General features: G+C 37.5%; 1 protein-coding gene across 5 annotated transcripts in view; it reads right to left on the minus strand.

Moving 5' to 3' along the window:
- UIMC1 (ubiquitin interaction motif containing 1) overlaps positions 1–24,299 on the minus strand; it is a 170,184-nt gene that overhangs the window by 44,807 nt on the left and 101,078 nt on the right. For 4 of the 5 annotated variants that reach the window (XM_078066907.1, XM_078066908.1, XM_078066909.1 and 1 more), the window contains 4 exons: positions 10,412–10,536; positions 9,593–9,692; positions 8,541–9,283; positions 2,124–2,188 (listed from right to left, as the gene is read on the minus strand). In XM_078066907.1, the coding sequence (XP_077923033.1) occupies positions 2,124–2,188; positions 8,541–9,283; positions 9,593–9,692; positions 10,412–10,536 (1,033 nt within the window). The remainder of the gene's footprint in view (positions 1–2,123; positions 2,189–8,540; positions 9,284–9,592; positions 9,693–10,411; positions 10,537–24,299) is intronic. The other variant, XM_078066911.1, reaches the window with a different exon arrangement.

Raw genomic sequence — 24,299 nt, forward strand, 5'->3', positions numbered from 1 at the left:
AAACATGCTTACAACTCTGGTTCCAGTGAAATCACTGAACCAAAAGACCCCCCTTTTTGAGTCTTTACAAAGGAAAGTTGAAGGGTAAGGACTATCTGTGAATACCCTAGAAGACAAAAACTCCACTCCCATATAAGAATGTCAACAGGGGGCACCTACGTGGCTAACTAGGTTAGGCATCTGACTCTTGGTTTTGGCTCAGGTCATGATCTCATGGGTTGTGGGATTGAGCCCTGCACTGGGCTCCCCGCGGGGAGTCTCTGCTTAAAGATTCTCTCACTCTGCCCCTCTCCCTGTGCACACACTGAAGCGTGCTCTTTCTCTCTCTCAAATAAATAAATACACCTTTAGAGGAAAAAAAAAAAAAAAGAATATCAATGGTGTTTTATAGCCTCCATCTCAGCCTTCTGAAGGTTAGAGATTTGTAAACTCGTAAGAGAAAATATGGAGATTCTCTTAACACACTTGCTTTTCCCTCACCTTGCAGTTAAATTTCCTCTTTATCTCAAGATGTGGCTTTCCAAGCAACAAAAAGATACAATTCCAAATTGCCCTGCAGCAAAACCTGCCCACACAAGTTAAATATCTCTTCTGAGAGTAACATAATTATGACCTGCTCCCATCATCCAGCCTTCCAAAGTTTACTCTGCCTGTTCATGGAGTGCAATCTCTTCCTGACACAGGAACACATGGCTGAGAGATCTGAGCATCTGAGCTACCCCCTCATGCTTCACAGAGCTTTATGACTAGTTTGATCAAGTATGCAAGAGGATGCTTAAAAAATAAAACCTTACATCAACCAAGAACCACAGAGAAGAGAGACTAACCATCACCGATTCATGATAAATAACTAAATCCTGATAGGAAACCACAGGTGATTTCTCTCTCTAAATAAAACATCTCATAACATTTGTTGTAAACCCAAGCCAGACACAGTTTACTCTGCATGTAACATTAGGGCTCTATTCAAAGGGTCCATCACAAAACAATTTGCTGACATTTATAAAATGGGCTAATCAATTTGAAGTCAAACCACATTGCCTGCAATTCCAACTCTCTCCTGGTGACAAAGCATATCATCATTTATTAAAACTTACATCTGCTCTGCACAGGCTCACCACAACAAAGCAGAGGGGTCTGGAAGAAGCGAAAGGCCTATTCCAGTTAAAACCACTTCCAAAATCGTCTTAACAGCAGGAGAATCAAACCAAAACCATATTCTTGAACTTAGAAGGAAATACATAGTACTTTCAACTTAACCAAAACCCTAAGAAGCACCACCAAATTACAGCAAATGGTAATTGGACCTCAACTTCCATATAAGAGATGGAGGTCACTTGACACAAAATTAAGCCCTTGAGTAATCCCCAAAGGTCAACTACCAGATAAAAGGAAAAATTAAAAATCCAATCCAGTTGATAAGTGCAGTTTGTAATCAATCAGCCACTATGTATTATTAAGTGAGAAGACCTAAGAAGGTAACCCCATCAATCAATCAGCAAGAATAATTGAGGAGGTAATGCAAATACAACAATTTAAGGGAAAAATAAGATATAATCAGATTAAAAGTGGCATAGGACAGGGAGTGAGGGTGACCCATGTTCTTTGTGACCTGAATAATATGAATAATAAAAAATACAGTAAATACAGGTAAATACAATAAAAAATGTAAGTCTACTCTTAAGAGTAGACTTAAAAGATGTATACAGTTTGGACATGCAGATAAAATAAGCGTAAGCAGAGGGAATAAAAGGGGACAGGAGGACTAGAAGGACTGTAAAGAAACTAGTCTAGAGCCTTTAGATTGGCATAGGAAGCTAGGCTGAGAGAGTAGCAGGATGTAAACACTTTCTGGAATGGTATAAATGGGATATGTGCCAAGATGGCTCTATTATACCACCACCACCAACACCACCTTCTAAGATCTCTTCCACTCTAATATTCCAGGCTTCTATGAGATACATATTTGAGAACTGGAAGATAATGATTTTTCTTAGTCTGTGCTTATAAAAGAGCTAAAAGATCCCTGGCAAGCTGTCCCTGTACAGTCTCAGTCATGTGCTTCATCTCTCTTACTCTGGCACCATCAGGGAATTCAGACCCCTAACAACTTATAATCTTACCTTTGTGAGGCAGGTACAGAGTTTCCTTCTTCAGAAGTTTCTTCGACAAATAGCCCTTGGGAAGACTGCAAAGAAATATAACATCCTAAATATACAGGCACAGATGAACTGGTCTCTCCTCTTTAAAAAAAAAAAGTTAATTGCTCAGCATTATCACTCAGCAATTAGCAATAAGAATAAAACATTTTACGTAAGTCAGTAAGTTTCAGTAAAAAAGAGCATATCCTGTGGAGTCAGAAGAGTGGGATTTACATCACAGCTGGATCACCCATTAACTCTGTAATCTAGGGTGTCACATCTCAATCTGTTTCCTCATCTTAAAATGGTTATTAATGACTGCCTCACAGACTGTTATTGTGAGAATTTAAAAAGATAATATATGTGATGTACTTTGTAAAATGCAAGACACATAAATATTAACTGGTGAGTCAAATGAATTATGATTTCAAAAAAGCAACTATAAAGTTTTGTTGTGGAAGGAGGAAATACAGAGAAAAGCCCAGTTTTCAATGGAAATATTCGAGTGGGAAAAACACTGCTATCTGTGAAAGAAGTCTCTATGAACACAAACCAAGCCATAACACAGAACATCCCAAAGGGAAGGTTTTAAGATTCCTTTTGCTACAAATCTGCCACTATGATTTTAGTATCTGGCTACAGGGTATCTTTTAAGAAATGTAACAAATAGGGACTAGATTAAAAAAAAAGATTATTTTCTACGATTAATAGTAAAGTTGGTGCAAATGTCAGCTCATTAAATGCAGGTGCACAGAAAAAGCAGCTACTGCTGCCTTAGGGAAACTTATAAGAAGTGCCTGAGCTGTGAGGCTTCTTGCAATAGGAAGAAAGCTACTAGCTGAAGTTTTCAGGGTCTCCTAACAGGATATAAATAACCTAAGCGAGTTAGGCATCTCTGTACCACTCAGGCAAATGATAAAATATACTAAAACCAGAAATAGCTGAGATGAGCCTTCATTCAAAGGGAAGATAAAGCTGTACAATGATCAGGAATGCAGTCATTATGAAAAATGAGGGTTGAACTGTCAAAAGGACTAAAATACAACAGCAATAAATATGACACCTATTTAATATGTGAACTCTGCAGTGACAAAACAGTTTCATTACTGAGATATCAAAAAAAAGTAGATACTGACACCTAGTGCCCATTTAATAGATTTTACCATCTTAGAATAACTACAGTTGACTAAACTTGGACTTCAGAAGCAATCAATGCAATGGTGAGTTAGAAGATACTCCATCTCTACCTTCAGCTAAAGCATATCTTTACCTTTCTTGGTGTTATTTTTTTTTTTTAAATTACTGTACACCTATTAAGTGCCAAGCCTTTATGCAAATCACTTTACAATGTATTATCTCCTTTAATCCTCACAAGAACCTTTTGAGGCAGAAACTATTAAGGTTTTTTGGAAGCAAGGAAAGTAAAACTTTGACGGGTTAAATAATTTGCCCAAAATTACAGAGTTGGCCAAAAGTGGAGCTGGGATGTGACTCCAAAATCCATGTTCTAACCACTACTGTTGTTGTTTACTCAAATAATCTTCTTACAACCATTTCAACATAGAATCCCAAGAATGTCTTCATTTCAATAAATCATTTCTAATTTTTAAACTTACACCTCAATGACTGCAATCTAAACATAGGAGTAAAGTGAGGTTCTTCCAGAATATGAAAATAACATAGCAAAATAAGCAAACAAAATTTTATTAGAATATCCAAATCTAATCAAGTTGAACAGGGACGCATGATGGAAATATAACTTAAACTAAGGAAGCTGTGGCCTAATCAAGACATTGCATTCTGCCTAAAGAAATAACATGTTAATGAAAAAGGGATAATAGTCTGCAATGAATCTAAAAAAGAAAAATCCAAAGATTCAGAATCAAGCAGTATCTTCAACACCACAGCCTGGGAAATAAAAATAAACAGACACATCATCTGGTCACCAGACAAAAGTCCTCTATTATCAGGTACTAGGTAGCTTATCGGTCTTTCCACAGACTAGATGAATCATCCCTTAAATATTACCATTTCCTGATTACTATTTTCAGCCCTCTAGGTACCTTCATCCTACAAGGAGGTACAGTAGATGGTGGACCTGAATATTCTGGTCACCAAAAATGTCTACCTCCCATAATAATTTAACAAACTGTCATTTGGTGTACATATCAGCTTTAAGTTTGACTAGTCAAAGTCAGTTCTCACCCCCCCTCCCCCGAATCTGGCCATTTGAGAAAAACAAATTCCAGTATCTGGGCTGAAAAATTAAAGATTAGACCCTGAAAAGTAGTGACCATATCAATATGCTACTCCTCCACTTTCCTGCTGTATAGCCAACAAGATGACCTCTCCATCTTCATTAACATAACCTCTCTATTGTTTGTGTGATGCCAGAAATTAGTTATATGATTCTAAAGCTTTTATAGCCTTCATATATACTTAAAGTGACTTGCCCCAAGGTGAATGTTTGTCTAAATCCCTAGTTCTGGGAACCTTTCACTCTCTCTCTCAACCAAGGAGTCTCACATATATATACGGGCAGCTCCAGCAAAGTCATAATCAATAGAAATGTTTAATAAACACAGAAATTCTTTCTACCCACAGTTCCTGAAAGCAAAAGACCAATATAAGTGGTGAAATTACAATTGTAGACTTTCATTATTTGACTGTAATATTGGTTAAGTTTATTTGTTTTGTTTTTTGTAAAGACACTATTCTATGTTGGCAAGACTGCAGTGAACTAAGCATTCTCATACATTGCTAAAGGGAAGGAGTACACATCTGAGCAACCTTTCTGAAATGCAATTTGGCAATAAATAGCAAGTCTTTTTTTTTTTATGTTCATAGCTCTTTAATCCAGAATTTTTCTTGCTCCCTATCTTTAAGAATACTTATTCTTTATTTTTTTTAAGATTTTGTTTTTAAGTAATCTCCACACCCAACATGGGGCTTGAACTCACAACAACCCCGAGATCAAGAGTCGCACATTCCATCAACTGAGCCAGCCAGGCTCCCCTAAGGATACCAATTTTAAATAAAACAACGTTTTATTTAAAAAAGATGTTTATCACAACCAAAATATCTAACAATAGGAAAAGGGTTAAAATATTATGATAAATTCATAAGCCAGAATATTATGTAGTCATTAAAAGTGAAATCTATAAATAATTTTAACATCATAAGAAAATATTTACATAATGTTAACTTAAAAATACAAAAATATGATAGAAACCATACAAAAATAGGTACAGAAGATGAAGGAATATATATCACTGAATAACAGGATCGTGAATGCTTTCAACTTTATTCTTTAAACTTTTCAGCATTTTCCAACAGTTCTAACTGATTTCTAAAATTAATGTTAATGACAATGAGTATACTGGATACTTACTAGGTTGTCTGCCTGGTCTCCTTTTACTGAGGCCAGTATGTCACCCCTCCCACTGTATTATAGCACTGGACTCAGCCATTTGTACAGTTTGACACAGACCCCACTTTAGGCCACAGTCAATTGGGCTGGTGAAGGCTACTAACCCCAAAGGGGTCGTTAGGTCCTTTCCTAGAAATTTGAAATTGGTATTGAGAAAGAATAAATCTCCTTTAACCTGTATTTAAGTTTGGGAGCTGTAGGATCAGTGTCTTCTACCTACCATTGTGAAAGAGAAGCAAATGAAGCCAATATACACGGGAGAAAAATGAAGCAGATACAATATAGCAATGAGATGTAGAAAAATTACAGATGATATTCTAGACCCTGTACCTTGTCCAGGCTTGGTTACCATCCTGTTTTAGAATTTAGGAGGCACCCTGTTTCCTTATGATAAAGTCCTCTTTTTAATTAAACTAGCTTGATTTGATTGGTTGTGGCCAAATATTAACAATCAATAATACTATCTATAGTATTTGATGACCAGTTCAGGGAAGTTAGAGAACTTCAATTTTTATAGGGCCAGCCATTAGGTTCTGAACACTTCCAGGCTATTCCAAAGGCACTGCTTTCAAACATCAGAACTTAACACAAGTCTATGGTCTACAACTCTGTTCCCTGGGATTTTCAAGCTAACAAACTGAATTATAATAAATCGGTCAACAAATACAATAAATAAATGTTCATTCTTTAATTTATTCTCTTAAGTGGAAGTATCTCTGAGTTGCAAAGAACTAACAAACAAAACATGTTATCATAAGTACAACCTAACTTTCCTTTGGAAAAGAGGCAAGTCACTAGAAGAATTGTTAAGAAAAATGCTTTTTCTTCCCATACAGCAATCTTTCCAGAATGTGGATGAATACGGCTGCTGAGGAAGAATGATTCCCATAGGTACCCTCAATGAATGGCCTTCTGATCCCTTGGAGAGAACTATCATTTATTGAGTGCCTATAATCTCCTAAGCATCACACTAGACATTTTACATAATTCACTTTAATCATTAAAACTACTGTAAGCCATGAATTGCTATTCCCACTTTACAGATGTAAAAACTGAGATTCAGAGAGGTTAAATGGCTTGCTCAAAGACATACATAAAAGTCAAAATTCAAACTCCAAACCTATGCTCTCTACACTATGCTGTGACATTTCTCATAGCTACCATTTGTTGAACCCTTATCATAACAGAAAGAATAAAACAACAGCAAAACAAAACCAAAAACTCAGAGCCCAAAAACAGAAATAGGAACAAAGAACAGTATAGTCATAAAACAGAATACTCTTTATAGTTTACACAGTTTGTAATTATGATTGCTTTTCTAATACCCAGAGAAAAAAACAGAACATAAGCTTTGATATAGTACAATCTAGATATGTCAGAAAAAGGGCGCCTGGGTGGCTCAGTTGGTTGGGCGACTGCCTTCGGCTCAGGTCATGATCCTGGAGTCCCAGGATCAAGTCCCACATCGGCCTCCATGCTTGGTGGGGAGTCTGCTTCTCCCTCTGACCCTCCCCCTTCTCGTGCTCTCGCTCTTATTCTCTCTCTCTCAAATAAATAAATAAAATCTTAAAAAAAAAAAAAAAGATACGTCAGAAAAAAACTGAAAAGGCAACCTAAATGTTCCTAAACAGGGGACTGTTTTTGGTAAATTATAGAAAACCACCACAAGCAAAATCAGAAATATACCATCATGTGGGGGAAAAAATACACTGGGAAACTATCTACTCTTCATATCAAAAAGGACCACTTCCCCTAATATATAAAGGGTACCTAGAAACCACTAAGAAAAAGATTGTTGAAAAAGAAAACTGCCCATAAGATCTAAACAGACAGAAAAGGAAATATAAATGGGTTTCAACTGCACACACAATAAGAGAAGTGCAAATTAAGACTGTATTGAGATAGTATTTTTCATTCCTCAGATTGGCAAAGGTGAGAAAGTCCTGATGGTACTGATTTGGAATGGGTAGGGGGAAGCTGGTACTCATACACTGTTGTGAGTGTAAATTTATACAACCTCTATAAAAGGCAATTTGGCAACAGTAACAAAATTGTAAATGCATTACTCCTTGATCCACCAATTACATCTACAAGAAATTATGCAAATATCTCCCATGTGGATGAAACATCTTCATACAAGAGTAATCACTGCAGTAGTGTTTGTAATAGTAAAATATTAGAAACAACCTAAAAGTCCACCATTAGGGGTACTGGATAAAATAAATTCATCCATACACCGTATATTACACATCCAAAAAAAGGAAGAAATTCTTTAAGTATGTATGTTATGGAATGATCTCAGAAGTATTTCAATGAAAAAAAGCAAGGTACCGAATAATGTATAGATGATGCGATCATTTGTGTAAAAAAAGGTGAGGAAAAGAGTATGTATACACATTTGCTTGTACCACATAAAATATATCTTAGAAGGATACACGAGAAACCAGTGATACAGGTTGACTTCAGGGGAGGGACTAGTTGGCTTGGGAGGGGATAGGAGACAGACTTTTCATTAACATCTTTCTGATTTATGGGGCACATGAATATTACTACCTATTCAAAAACTTTTTAGAAATAATAAAAATTTTAAAACATAAAAAATAAATTATGATACATCCATGTAATAGAATAATGTTTTCAAGTATACTTAATAAATAGGAAAAGATCTAACATAAACTATTAAGTGGGAAAAAGAAACAGCTTATACAGAAGAGTCTTCATTTTGTTGAAAAATTTAAAAGAAAAAATATTTTAAAATGCATAGAAATAATGATGATTGCCTCTTGATGCTGAGATTATGGGTAATTTTTTTCTTCTTTATACTCTTCTGTACTTTCCTAATTTTCCATAGTGACCACATGTTACTTTAAAAATCAGAAAAAAAGACCACAAAAAGAACAAATAGCTATAATAATCCTTGTTTAAACTGTGAATAAATCATCCTTAATCACAGCATCACTGACCCTTACCTGACCATGACTGGTTGTTGGTTCTTCCTCCAACAAAAGTTTCTCTTTCAAGCTTTTAATTGGGCTTTCTTGGAAATCCTTGGTTTTTGAGTGCCAGACAGATGCCCTAGACTCCTGCCTCTCCTCTTTGTCTTCATCTCCCATATCTTCTGAGATGCCTTCATTTTTTTCACTAGCCTGATCTCCTTGGCCACATTCATTCTGGATCAGAGAAGGAGGTCTAGGTAACACTGGTTCCCCAAACCCTTTTTTTTTAAAGAGCTGCCTCTGAGCCATTTTTAGGCTCTTTTGATAAACCTCCAACTGGCAGAGAATGACCTTGGTATATTGGTTAGGATCTACTCCAGCAGGGCAGAACGGAATACCCCAGAAGTAGTGCACAGTGCCCCCAACATCCTGGAGACCTTTGGCATCTGCTGGGGTAGGCAGACAGTGCCTAGATGTGTCCCCCCTACCCTGGGCAGCTTTGTGAAAAACACAACCCCTCCCAGTACTTTCCTGTGGCTTCCCACACTGTGTGTGCTCAGCCAAGTGGCCAGTACATCTGTCAAAACATTTAACGTTCTCATTCTCAAACACTGGCTGGCTTGACTGATCCCAGCTTCCTGAGCTGCCAAAGACCGGCTCCTCTTCAGTGTTTTCAGTGTGGTCCCAAGGCTCCTCTCTTTCCTCAGCCTCGTTTCCCTGACTGATATGTGAGCCTTTAAACAGTGATGGAGGTACCAGCTGCCATATGCCTGTAGGTATTTGAGAAAAAGTAGGGCTAAGGACAAACTGTTCTTTATTAAGAGGGCTTGGTAAGTTATCACTTACCAAGAATTACATAATGTGGGTAAAAGGCTCTTCTTTGTGTTTAACCAAATGTTGACTTTTCCTTGGAGATAAAAGTATGCTGGATATTAGTGAGATCTCAACTATTTTTGGATTTAACCTCTTTAATTCCACCAAAGGGATTTGGGGCATTTCTGTATATCTACTCTCAGCATGAGATCCCTGTGATATAGTTATACTTGATGAGTGGAAGGAGTCAGAACAGGGAGACATGCCTTCAGTGGTCCCAGAGTCTGTGGTTTTCTCTTGGTGGGACTGTGAAGATGGTCCAGTGGCCAGAGGTCGAGATCTGGTAGCAGAAGCATCAGAAGGCCGGCAACTCTGAAACAAGTGATCCCACACCAGACCAGGTTTATTATTAAAACAACTATACATGAAGGGTCATGGGAAGGACAAAACAGGGAGGCCACTGTCCCCTTAGAGATTCTTTCCAAAATGTAGATGCTCAAATCAAATGACTTCCACAATGTGGTACCAAATGCCTACTATGTGCAAAATGCTATAGTAGATCACTATACTAAGCCCTTTTCTAATATAGAGACATGAATGACATAAAGGATGGCTCAGGACCTGACACTGGCAAATATCCTTCACATTTAAAATAATTTCAACTACACATATTCAAATCACAATTTAACATTATTTGAAAAATGTTTAACTGCCATAACCCACCTCTAGTTTCTCATTGCCTTTGTTCTCCCCCAAAACAGGGGAGGTAAACACCTTATCTTGCTCCCTTTTGGTTTCTTGGGACTTGGTAACTCTTTTCAGAAGCTGCCAACTACTTAGCTCTCTTAAACCATGTATTGAAAATCTATGGGGTGGAAGAAAACTCTTTCATATAAAATTAACAAAACACTTCAAATTGGGTTCAACAATTCGACAAGCACTTTAAAAATTATTATGGGAAATATTTGCTAGTTTAAAACCCTACAAACTACTACAGCTAGTTCTTAATGCAAATGTAACACTGCAGAAGTAATAAAAATATATATACTGCTAATCAATCCTCACAAACTTTTTCAACATAGCATATTTACATTCAGGCTTTCTGCAATGGCTTTCCTCAAGAGCTCCTCTTCTTCCTCCTCCTGGCTGTTCATCTCCCTAGCTTCCTGCTCACTCATTTTGAGAGCCAGAGCAAACTGTTCCTCTTCTGTCATTTCTGTAAGAGGATAAGAAAAAGAGAGGAGAGGAACACCACAAACATTGAATAAGCATGGAAGCAAGAAACAAATTTTTAAACTTTTCAAATGAAAACAATACAGACCATTTAATACAATTTTATAATCTTATAAATGAGGAAAGACCCAAAGGTAAGGTGTTGGCCAAGATAAGTAACAGCTGTTTCAATAAGTATCCTGAGTTAGCTAGACTGTAAACTCCCATAAAGGCAGTTTTTGCCTATTTTGTTCACTGTTGTCATCTCCTATGTATAAAAGAGTGTCTGGCACCTGATACTCAATAAATACTTGATAAATGAATAAATAGAGGAATTGGGTCCTATTCCAGGGCTTTTTGCTACATATCACATTGCTTTGTGCTCAACACTTAACCAGAAGAATTTTACTCTTCAGAATCCTCTGATTTACCCAGCAGAAAAGAACATCCCTAGTGACGAGAATGTAATCTTCAAACACTATTTCCCATTAAAGACAACTGGGGTACCTTGGAGAAAGGTACCATGGCTGATATAAAAGTACAGTGGCTGATGCCAAGTCTGGAGCATGAAATGTAGAAGATGAGCTAGAATATCTGTTGTGAGTAAAGTATCTATCAGACACTACTAGGGTTATATCAAAAGAACCTAGTAGCCAACTTTAAAAGGTTCTAACTGGCCAAAAATTGAACAACTGGAGTATCAATAAGAAAATGACTGCACTGATGGGGCCCCGGGGTGGCTCAGTCGTTAAGCATCTGCCTTCAGCTCAGGTCACAATCCCAGGTCCTGGGATGGAGCCCCACATTGGGCTCCCTGCTCCGTGGGAAGCCTGCTTTCCCACTCCCCTGGCTTGTGTTCCCTCTCTCGCTGTGTCTGTCAAACAAATAAAATCTTTAAAAAAAAAACTGACTGGGGCGCCTGGGTGGCTCAGTTGGTTAAGCGACTGCCTTCAGCTCAGGTCATGATCCTGGAGTCCCAGGATCAAGTCCCGCATCAGGCTCCCTGCTCAGCGGGGAGTCTGTTTCTCCCTCTGATCCTCTTCCCTCTCATGCTCTCTGTCTCTCATTCTTTCTCTCTCAAATAAATAAAATCTTTAAAAAAAAAAAAAATGACTGCAATGAATTAAGACATCAAATATGTTTAAATTTATGAGTTCATAAGGACACTTAAAAAAAAAGAAAAACACAACTGGGGTGCCTGGCTGGCTCAGTCAGTGGAGCATGCGACTCTTGATCTTGGGTCATTGGGCCTGAGTTCAAGCCCCATACTTTGTGTAGAGATTACTTAAAAATAAAATCTTCAAAAAAAACCACAACTAACTGGTCACCCTACTGAATATGAAATGACCTTAATGAGAATGAAAACATATCAAGATTTGTGGGATGCACCTAACACAGTATTTATAGAGACATGTATAGCTTTTCATGATATTATTTTTTTTTAATTTGACAGAGAGGGAACACAAGCAGGGGGAGAGGGAGAAGTAGGCTCCCCACTGAAAGCCTCACGTGGGGCTTGATCCCAGGACCCTGTGAGCATGACCTGTGCCAAAGGCAGACACTTAATGACTGAGCCACCCAGGCACCCCTCATGATCATATTAGAAAAGGAAAAAGTTTAGGGGCACCTCTGGGTGGCTCAGTCAGTTCAGCGGCTGACTCTTGATTTCAGCTCAGGTCATGATCTCGGGGCCTGGGATCAAGCCCCACATTGGGCTTGTGCTCAGCATGCAGTCTACTTGAGATTCTCTCTCTCTTCCTCTGCCCCTCCCCCTGGTCTCTCTCTCTCTCTCTAAAATAAATAAATCTTTAAAAAAGACAAGAAAAAAGTTTAAAATCAATGATGCAAGCTTCACACTTTAAGAAACTAGAAAATGAACAGTGAAATTAACCCAAAGTAAATAGAAATGTAAAGAACAGAAATCAACAAAATAGAAGATGCCATACAAAAGAAAAAAAATTAAAGCAGCAAAAAATTGGTTCTATGAAAAAATGAAAATTTATAAAAATGTAACTAGATCAAGGAAAAAAGGAAGAGAAAACACAAATTAACAATATAATCCATAACACAAGAAATACATACTACGGATTCTACAATCATGAAAAGAAAATAAGGAATACTGTGGACAATTATATATCAACAAATCTGACAACCTGGATCATGCATTCTCAAAAGGGGTGACATCATCTCCAAATGGACAAAACTTGGTTTTTGGAGGTCAAAAATATCTTACTCTGTTATTTATAAAATACAGATCTACAGGGGTGCCTGGGTGGCTCAGTTGGTTTAGTGTCTGATTCCTGATTTTAGCTCAGGTCTCAATCTCAGAGTCTTGAGTTCAAGCCCTGCACTGGGCTCCACAATGGGCATGGAGCCTACTTTAAAAAAACAACAACAAAACAAAACACACACAGATATACAATCAGTACATAAATGGGATCTACAGCATTATCTGTGGTATTAAAATTTCATGGGGACAGGTGGTTAGGAAAAAAAAAGTATCTAAAAAGGATCCTTTGGGGAACAACAAGGGAAAAGAGGACTGAAACACTGATTACGTGGAAGCAAAACAAAGTTAATGAAATAACACAAATTATGAAAAATGACATAAGAAGAAACAGAAAAACTGAATAGTCTTTTATCTATTAAAGAAATTAAATTTGTGATTAAAAAAACTTTTCCTTGGGGCGCCTGGGTGGCTCAGTCGTTAAGCGTCTGCCTTTGGCTTAGGTCATGATCCCAGGGTCCAGGGATCGAGCCCCGCATCAGGCTCCCTGCTCAGCGGGAAGCCTGCTTCTCCCTCTCCCACTCCCCCTGCTTGTGTTCCCTCTCTCACTGTCTCTATCAAATAAATACATAAAATCTTAAAAAAAAAAATTTTCCTTAAAGAAAATCCCAAAACTATCTGACATTCATCACTGATGAATTCATCAAAAAATTAAGAAAAAATTAATGCCGAACTAATTCAGAAAATAAGGCATCAATCTACCCAAATTGATTTACAGAATCAACACAATGCCAATCAAAATCCCAACAAGCTTGTTTAATGGAACATAATGGAAAATTCAGAAATAGATCCACACATTCATTTTCAACAAGGACAGGCTTTTCAACAAATAGTGTTACAACAACTGTACATCCATGAGAAAAATTATCCTCACCCCTTATCTCACATTATATATAAAAATTAACTCAAAATGGATCACACATCTAAATACAAAAGATAGGGGTGCCTGAGTGGCTCAGTCGTTAAGCATCTGCCTTCGGCTCAGGTCATGATCCCAGGGTCCTGGGATCAAGCCCAACATCAGGCTCCCTGCTCCGCAGGAAGCCTGCTTCTCCCTCTCCCACTACCCCTGCTTGTGTTCCCTCTCTTGCTTGTGTCTCCCTCTGTCAAATAAATAAATAAATAAATCTTTAAAGTAAATACATACATACATACAAAAGATAAAACTATAAAAATTCTAGAAGAAAACATAAGTGAAAATCTTTGTAATCTTGGGGTACTCAAAGATTTCTTAGACAAGACTCAAAAAGATAAAAGCGTAGAAGAAAAAAAATGGACCTCATCAAAATTTAAATCTTCTTAATAAAAAGGTAAGCCACAAAATGGGAGCACATATTCACAACATACATACATACATATATATATGTAATCTGAGAAAGGACTTATGTCCAAAATAGATAAAGAATTCCTACAATTTAATAAGAAAAGCAATCTAATTTTTAAAATAATGAGAAAGGGATCTAAACAGATACTTCACAAAAGAAAATACCAGAATGACGAATAAGCACATGAAAAGATTAGTCATCAGGAAAATGCAAATTAAAATGAGATAGTAGGGGCACCTGGGTGGCTCAGTCAGTTAAGCATTTGACTTTGGCTGGGGTCATGATCTTGAGGGTCCTGGGATTTGAGACCAGTGATGGACTATGCGCTTAGTGGGGAGTCTGCTTCTCCCTCTCCCTCTGCCCCTCCCCCTGCTCGTGTTCTCTCACTCTCTCTCTCAAATAAACAAAATTTTATTAAAAATTTGAGATGGTACTACATGCCACTAAAATAACTAAAGTGAAAAAAAGACTAACATTCCTATCGAAGTCATTAAATCATAAAAAAAAATTGATTACATCTTTATGTTCAATTTAAGAGAACCAAGAACCATATAATGCAAAAGAGATAAATCTGAGTTCTTTGTAATACTCTTGCTTTTCAAAACACCCTATTTCCCTAAAGGTTCTGGAGAGATGAAACTTTGCTACATTAACTGATATATTCTCCAGATTCTGCCCCCTTGCTCCACCATTAGAACAAAAACTTTAATGTAGTAACACAGTGTGCTTCTGTCTTCTAGTACACAGGGAGGAAGCTCCAGAAGCAGTCTTCCTGGGTTTAAATCTTGATTTTTGCTTCTTGTCTAGACTTCAGGTTACTTACCCTGTATACCTGGATACTGGTGCTGGTCTTTGATAATCTCCCTCTTCCTTTTTACTTTGCTTCTTTTAATCTACTGTGGACATGCATGTAGAGTAATTATACTCTTGACCTTAGGGATTCTCATGTAAATGCCATGATTCTGTAATACTTGTTTTAGGTCACACATATATAAACCTGAGGTAATAATATTTAAGGCTGTTATGAGGATTAATTTAATACATGTAAAATGCTTAAATAGTGCTTGGCACATAACAAGTATCCAATAATTGTTAATTACTATTAATTAATAATTAAATTATGTATTGTCATTATGTATTATTTAAAGAAATCCAAAACTTCAATTCAGATTATCTAACAGTCATTTTATGTGTATTTTACTGACAGCATACAACCACATAACTTGACAAAGCTACCATTACATATTTAATTTAACCACAATCAGAAGTAGTTACTGTCATTCACTATTACTGTCTCTTATTTTCACACATCAACCATGATCTGAGACTAAAGTCCAATAAACATAACTGTTGATAGGATTCATTTTACTTAACCTCTCTACTATATAAGTACCGAACCATTAGTAGAAAAGGAAAAACAGTTTTTCCCCAGATCATACACCTTTAAGGAAAATATGAGCAAGTGTCAACCTTAGCATCTCCAACTGAACTGATTTGCTCAGCTTATCAAATGATTCTGCTGAGCTAAACACACAGTAGTACACAATTTGTGTGAGGCTGATTATGCTGATCATAATTTATGATGATTAATGTCTCCCAACATTCAGGTTAGCTTCCCACTGAGATGTGCAAACAGGCTGTTAACAAACCAGATCACAAAATTAGATAGTACCTATCAAGAGAACCTGTATAATTTTGGGGTATTTGAAATGGCTGAAAGGGAACATTTCATATAACAAAAAAACAAACAAGATAAATTATTTTCCCGCCCAAATCTTTTCCTAAGAACTTTCTTTTCCAAAACAGATAGAGCTCTGCAACTGTGGTAAAGCTAATATACCTATAAATTGCCAGTTATAATGTAAATCGTAAAACACGTTTGAAAGGCACCATGTCATAACCTTTATACATGTGCATTCTCAAACAAAGTGATACCATTTTTGGGAATTGACCATAGGCAGTCACAGAAGAGAAGTGCTATACACAACAAGATGTCCACTATACTATCATCTATAAGAGCACGGACTTAAATGCCTTTAAAAAAGGCAATGGTTAAGTAAATTATAACACGTTAACTCAAGAGACTGAGATGCTGTTATAAAAATGCTAATCACAAAGACATATAAAAATGATAAACTGTATAAAGGCCAAACGAAAATATAATGGGGGTGACATAACCAATTTCTGGTTCCACATGTAAGGAACTTGAAAGTTGCCATTCTGTCATAACAAGAAGTAAAAAGCTGAAAAGACTAAAAAATCAACAACTCTTCTTGAATCCATAAGAGGGGAGGGCACAGGGCAAACTACTGCCCAAAATGAAGAGATCTGTTCAACAGGGGAATACAGGGAGTCAGGGTTTATCAGAGCAGAGATTCAATAGCGGAATCTGCCACAGAAACCAGTGCCAGGGTAAAAAAACATAAACTGTAACTGACATATTACTGGAGGCTCAGTGCATACAAGTCTGAGCGTTAAAAACTCCACAGGGGGTGCCTGGGTGGCTCAGTCGTTAAGCGTCTGCCTTAGGCTCAGGTCATGATCCCGGGGTCCTGGGATCAGGCCCCGCATCAGGCTCCCTGCTTCTCCCTCTTCCACTCCCCCTGCTTGTGTTCCCTCTCTCGCTATGTCTCTGTCAGATGAATAAAATCTTTAAAAAAAAAAAAAAATTATGCCAGAATTAAGCTCAGTGATCGACTGTCTCTATGGGGTGTGTGGTATAATAAAAAACATATTTGTGCCCAGTTTCTGGCAGGAAAAAAAAAAAAAAACCACAGGAACTCAGTCATAGCAAACCCCCACACTTTTGTCGGGTTTTACCTCCAAGAGTGCAACTAGGTTCTCACAATAAATATAGCAAAAATTTCCTCTTGAGTATCCCACAGAGGAAGGGGAAAAGGACCTAGTACTGTGTTCTTTTTAAGAAGGTGTGTCCTAGGTCAAACTAGTTAATCAGAGCCTACACTGATGGGGTATTATCAGTGTCAAACTGACCTGCAAAAAAGGGAAATAGCAAATTCCGACCTTCTCTAGGCATCCGGTCCTACATAAAGGAAGAGGGGGTGAAAAGACTGAGAAACACATGTGAAATTCAAAGTCCAGAGGCACAAACACTTGAAAGACTGACACCTAACCACAGAACTGCAGAATACTTTCCCTACCCCCATACTTTAGCAACATACCACCAAAGACCCATTTATAATAGTTTCTTTCTACCAGGTACATCATGTCCAGTTATCAAGAAAAAATTACAAGGCATACAAAAAGGCAAAAACACAATTTGAAGAGACAGAGTAAGCATCAGAACCAGACATGGCAGAGATATTAGAATTATCAGACTAGAAATTTAAAACAACTATGATCAGGAGCACCTGGATCACTCAGACAGTTAAGCATCTAACTCTTGATTTCGGCTCAGGTCGTGGTCTCAGGGTTGTGAGATCAAGCCCTGCATCAAGGCCCTGCACTGGGCGTGCTCTGCTTGGGATTCTCTCTTTCCCTTTCCCTCTGCCCCTCCTGCCCTCCCTCTAAAAAGAAAAATTTTTCTAGGGGCGCCTGGGTGGCTCAGTTGTTAAGCGGCTGCCTTCGGCTCAGGTCATGATCCCAGGGTCCTGGGATCGAGCCCCGCATCGGGCTCCCTGCTCCACGGGAAGCCTGCTTCTCCCTCTCCCACTTCCCCTGCTTGTGTTCCCTCTCTCACTGTGTCTCTCTCTGTCTTATAAATAAATAAATAAATAAAATCTTTAAAAAAATTAAAAAAAGAAAAAAAAGAAAAAGAAAAATTTTTCTAAATAAATAAATAAAACAACGATTAATATGCTAAGGGCTCTCATGGATAAAATAGAGAACATGCAAGGACAGATAGAAAAAAGACATGGGAATCCTAAGAAAGAACCAAAAAGAAACGCTGGAGATCAAAAACACTATAATAGAAAAGAAGAATGCCTTTGATGGGCTTATTAGTAGACTAGACACAACTGAGTATTTATCAAAGAAACCTCCAAAACTAAAAAGTAAAAAGAACAAAGACTGAAAAGAATAAAACAGAATATCCAAGAACTGTGCGACAATTACAAAAGGAGTAACAAACACATAATGGAATTACCATAAGGAAAAGAGAGAAAGAAAGGAGCAAAAGAAACATGTGAAACAGTAATGACTCAGAATTTCCCCAAATTAATGTCAGATACCAAAATATAGATCCAGGAAGCTCAAAACAAACAAGCAAGCAAACAAAACAAAAAAAACCCACTCTACACTTAGACCTAACATTTTCAAAGTACAAAAAATCTAAGATAAAGAAAAAATCCTAAAAGAAGCCACAGGAAAAAAAAACACCTACCTATACAGAAATAAAGATAAGAATTAGGGGAAGAGGGTGAGGGGGATGGTATAACTGGGTGCTGGACATTAAGGAGGGCACGTGATATAATGAGCACTGGGTGTTATATAAGACTGATGAATCACTGACCTCTACCTCTGAAACCAATAATACATTATATGTTAATTAATTGAATTTAAATTTTAAAAAATTAATTTAAAAATATAAAATTTTTAAAAAAGATAAGAATTACATCTGCCTTCTCAGAAGCCATGCAAGCAAAAAGGGAGTGCAGTGAAATGCTTAGTGTTGAAAGAAAAAAACCCACCAATACAGAATTCCAATACCCTGTGAATTATTCTTCAAAAGTGAAGGAGAAATAAAGACTTTCTCAAACAAAAACTGAGGGCATTTGTTGCCAGTAGACCTCCCTTGTAAGATGTGTTGAAAGAAGTTCCTTAGACACAGGTCAAAAACTCAGATATACATACACAAAGGAAGAGTATCAAAGAAGGAATAAATGAAGGTAAAATAAAAACTTACTTTTCTTATTCTTAATCTAACAGAAAACAGCTTGTTCAAAAAGCTAATACTAATAAAGTATTTGATTGTATATTCTTATGTATCTTATTTTTATATGTGTCTGTACTTGTGAAACAAAATGACAACAATGATATAAGGAATGAGAGGAATTAGCATTATTTTGTTATTATAAAGCACATATAAAACTCATGAACCATTATAGTGTTATTTGAAAATGGACTTGGATTAGTTGTAAATGTATATTGCAAACTCTAGGGCAACCACTAAAAATTGTGAAGAAAAATTCTACCTGAAATATTTAAAAAAGAGAGAAAGTAGAATCATATAAGATGCTCAATTAAAACCACAAAATGCAGAAAAAGAGAAGACAAAAATGGGAATGAAGAAGGGGGCAAAAACAAAAAACAGTAACAAATAAGGCAGATGTTAATCCAACTATATTAATAATCACCTTGAATGCCAATGGACTAAATGCACAAATTAAAAGAGATTCTCAGAGTGGATCAAAAAACAACACCGGGGCGCCTGCGTGGCTCAGTCATTAAGCATCTGCCTTCGGCTCAGGTCATGATCCCAGGGTCCTGGGACAGAGCCCCGCATCAGGCTCCCTGCTCAGCAGGAAGCCTGCTTCTCCCTCTCCCACTCCCCCTGCTTGTGTTCCCTCTCTTGCTGTCTCTGTCAAATAAATAAATAAAATCTTCAAGAAAAAAAAAAAGAAAAGAGTCAGAAGCTCCACTGACTGAGCCAGCCAGGTGCCCCAGAAACCCACTTTAAATATAAAGACAACTACAGGGGCGCCTGGGTGGCCCAGTCGGTTAAGCACCTGCCTTCAGCTCAGGTCATGATCTCGGGGTCCTGGAATCGAGCCCATATCGGGCTCCCTACTCAGCGGGGCGAGTCTGCTTCTCCGGCTCCCTCTGCTCTTCCCTCATACCCCGCTTATGCTTGCTCGCACTCTCTCTCAAATAAATAAACAAATAAAAAGACAACTATAGATTTAAAGTAAATAGGTGGTATAGCATAGGGAATATAGTCAATAATATTATTATAATGTTGTATAGTAACAGATGGTGACTGCACTTACTGTGCTAAGCACAATGTAAAGAATTGCTGAATCAAAAAAAAAATTGTTGAGGGGCGCCTGGGTGGCTCAGTCGGTTAAGCGACTGCCTTCGGCTCAGGTCATGATCCCAGGGTCCTGGGATTGAGCGCTGCATCAGGCTCCCTGCTCAGCAGAGAGTCTGGCTTCTCCCTCTCCCACTCCCCCTGCTTGTGTTCCTGCTCTCTCTCTGTCAAATAAATAAATAAAAATCCTAAAAAAAAATTGTTGAATCAATATGTTGTACACCTAAAACTAACAGAACATTGTATGTTAATTATATTTCAATAAACAAAACAAACAACAAAATCAAGGATAAAAATCGTATCTCAAAAGATACAAAAAAAGCACTTGACAAAACTCAACATCTGTTCATGATAAAAACTCACAACAAAGTGGGTTTAAAGGGAAAATACCTCAACATAATAAAGACCATGGGGCGCCTGGGTGGCTCAGTCAGTTAAGCATCCAACTCTTGACTTCAGCTCAGGTCATGATCTCGGGGCCTGGGATCCAGCCCCACATCAGGCTCTGCACTCAGCAGGGAGTCTGAGATTCTCTCCCTCTCCTGACCCTCCCCGCACTTGCATTCTCTCTCTAAAATAAATCCCCTTAAAAATCATAATAAAGACCATAAATGAAAAAAAAGTAAATGGACAAATATACCATAATAACACTAATCAAAAGAAATTAGGAGAGGGGCGCCTGGGTAGCTCAGTCAGTTAAGCATCCAACCCTTGATTTCAGCTCAGGTCATCATCTCAGGGTTATGAGATGGAGCCCCAAGTTGGGCTCCGTGCTCAGCAGGGAGTCCACTTGAGATTCTCTCTCCCTCTCCATCTGCTCCTTCTGCACTCATACGCACTCATGCACGGGCATATGTTCTCTCTTTTAAATAAAAACAAATATTTAAAAGAAAAATAGAAAGGAGTAATTTCATACAGAGCAGACTTCAGAGTAAGGAAAGTTATTAGGTATAAAGAAGGGCATTACATAATGATAAAGAGGTCAATTCTCCAAGAAGACATAGCAATCCTTAACATGTAAATGCCTAACAAGAGTGTCATTATGTGAGGCAAAAACTGGTAGAACTGCAAGGAGAAATACATGAATCCACTACCAAATTTAAAAACTTTGGGGCGCCTGGGTGGCTCAATCGTTGGGCGGCTGCCTTCGGCTCAGGTCATGATCTCGGGGTCCTGGGACCGAGCCCCGCATCAGGCTCCCTGCTCAGCGGGGAAGCCTGCTTCTCCCTCTCCCACTCCCCCTGCTTGTGTTCCCTCTCTCGCTGTGTCTCTGTCAAATAAATAAAATCTTTAAAAAAAAAAAAAAACAAACAACTTCAACATCCCTCTATTAGAAGTGGACTGACCCAGCAGGCAGAAAAGCAGTAAGGTGTAATTGAACTTAACACCATCAATCAAATGGATGTAATTGATATCTTTGGTTACTCCAACCAATAACAAGCTGACATAAAACATTCACCAGGACAGACCACATTCTGGGCCATAAAACACACCTTAACAAATTTAAATAAAAATCAGTCAATGTCTGCTCTCAGACCACAATGAAAGTAAACTAGAAATCAGTAACAAAAAGATAACTAGAAAATCCAAAAACTCATGGAGATTAAACACACTTCTAATAACACATGGGTCAAAGAAATCGCAAGAGAAAAAATAAAAACACAACTTATCAAAATTTGTGGGAAACAGCAAAAGCAGTGCTGAGAGGGAAATTTTTAGCACTGAATGCATATATTAGGTAGAAACAGACCTAAAATCAATCATCTACATTTCCACCTTAGGGAACTAGAAAAAAAATTATATCCAAAGTAAGTAGAAAAAAAGAAATAACAATTACAACAGACATCAATGAAATGAAAACAAGAAATCAACAGACAAGGGGTGCCTGGGTGGCTCAGTTGGTTAAGTGACTGCCTTTGGCTCAGGTTATGATCTCAAGGTCCTGGGACTGAGCCCCACGTTGGGTTCCCTGCTCAGCGGAGAGTCTGCTTCTCCTTCTCCCCCTACCCCCCCTCCTCCAGCTCATTCTCTCTCACTCTCTTAAAGAAAAAAAAAAAGAAAAAAGTGAAAATCAACAGACAAGATGAAACAAACCAATAGCTGGTTCTTTGGAAAGATCAGTAAAATTGATACGCTTCTAGTCAGGCTAAGAGAGAGGATACAAATTACTAATATCGGAAATGAAAGGGGACATCACCATACATCTTGTGGACATTTTAAAAAACAGGTAAGGAATACTACAAACTACAAACAACTCTATACTCACAAATCTGATAACCTAGATGAAATGGACCAATTCCTTGAAAGACAAAAACTGCCCAAACTGACATAAGAAGAAATAGACAATCTGAATAGCTTTATATCTACTTAAAAAAAATAGGACCCATAATTAATAACCTTCCAAAAATAGAAAGCATCAGGCCCAGATGGGCTCACTGGTGAATTCTACTTAACATTTAAGTAAGAAATAATACAAATTCTCTATAATCTGTTTCAGAGGATAGAAACAGAGGCCATACTTCCTAATTCAATCTATAAGACCATCATTAACCCTAACACCAAAGTTAGACTAAATTATTACAAGGAAACTACAGACCAGTATCTCTCATGAGCACAGATGCAAAAATTATTTTTTTTTTAAAAAAGATTTTATTTATTTATTTGTCAGAGAGAGAGAGAGCAGAAGCAGGGGAAACGGCAGGCAGAGGGAGAAGCAGGCTCCCCGCCGAACAAGGAGCCCAATGTCGGACTCGATCCCAGGACCCTGGGGTCACGACCTGAGCTGAAGGCAGACACTTAACCGACTGAGCCACCCAAGCGTCCCAGATGCAAAAATTCTTAACAAAATATTAGTAAATCAAATCCAACGATGCATAAAAAGAATTATACACCATGACCAAGTTGGATTTATCCCAGATAGGCACTGCTGGTTTAACATTCAAAAGTGAATGTTATCCAACATATCAACAAGATAAAAAAGAAAAATCACATGATCATAGCAATAGGTGCAGAAAAAGCACTGGGCAAAATCAAACACCATTCATGATAAAAACTCTCAATAAACTAGGAATAGAGGGAAACTTCCTCAACCTGATTAAAAAAAATACCTACAAAAAACATACAACTAAAATCAGGCTTAATGGTAAGAACTCAAAGCTCTTCCCCTACGAACAAGAAAAAGGCAAGGATGTCAACTCTCACCTTTCCTTATCAACATCATAGTGGACATACCAACTAATGCAATAACAAGAAAAGGAAATATATACAGATGCGAAGAAATAAAACTGTCTTTGTTCACAGATAACATGATCATCTATGTAGGATATCCAAAAGAACTGATAAAAAAAAATTCCTGGAACTAATAAGCAATTATAGAAAGGTTATAGGATACAAGGTTAATATACAAAAGTTAATCACATTCCCATATACCAGCAATGAACAAATGTAATTTGAAATTTACAACAAAATACCATTTACATGAGCATCCCTAAAATGAAATACTTATAATTTAGGTATACATCTAACAAAATAATGTATAAGATCTATATGAGGAAAACTACAAGTCTCTGATGAATAAAATCAAAGAAGAAATAAATGAAGACATGGTCCATGTTCATGGACAGAAAAACTCAACACTGTCAGGATGTCAGTTCTTCCCAACTTGATCTGCAGATTCAATGTAATCCCAGTCAAAATCCCAGCAAGTTATATTGCAGATATCAACAAACTCATTCTAAAGTTTATATGAAGAAGGTAAAAGATGCAGAATAGCCAACATAACATTTAAGGAGAATAAAGTTGGAGGACTGATGCCACCCAACTTCAAAACTTACTATATAAAGCTACAGTAATCAAAAACAATGTGGTATTAGCAAAAACCCAAATAGACCAATGAAACAGAATAGAGACTGGAGAAACAGACCCATATGGTCACCTGATCTTTGACAAAGAAACAAAGGCAATATAATGAAGCAAACAGAGTATTTTCAGCAAATGTTGCTGGAAAAACTGGATATCCATATCCAAAAAAATTTCCTTCCCCAAATTAACTCAAAATGGATCATAGACCAAAATATTAAACACAAATCTATAAAACTCCTAGAAGATAACATAAGAGAAAATCTAGATGAACTTCAGTATGGCAATGACTTTTCAGACACAACACC

This window comes from Halichoerus grypus, chromosome 2 (genome assembly GCF_964656455.1).
Source record: "Halichoerus grypus chromosome 2, mHalGry1.hap1.1, whole genome shotgun sequence".
In the NCBI taxonomy this organism is placed as follows: Eukaryota; Metazoa; Chordata; class Mammalia; order Carnivora; family Phocidae; genus Halichoerus; species Halichoerus grypus.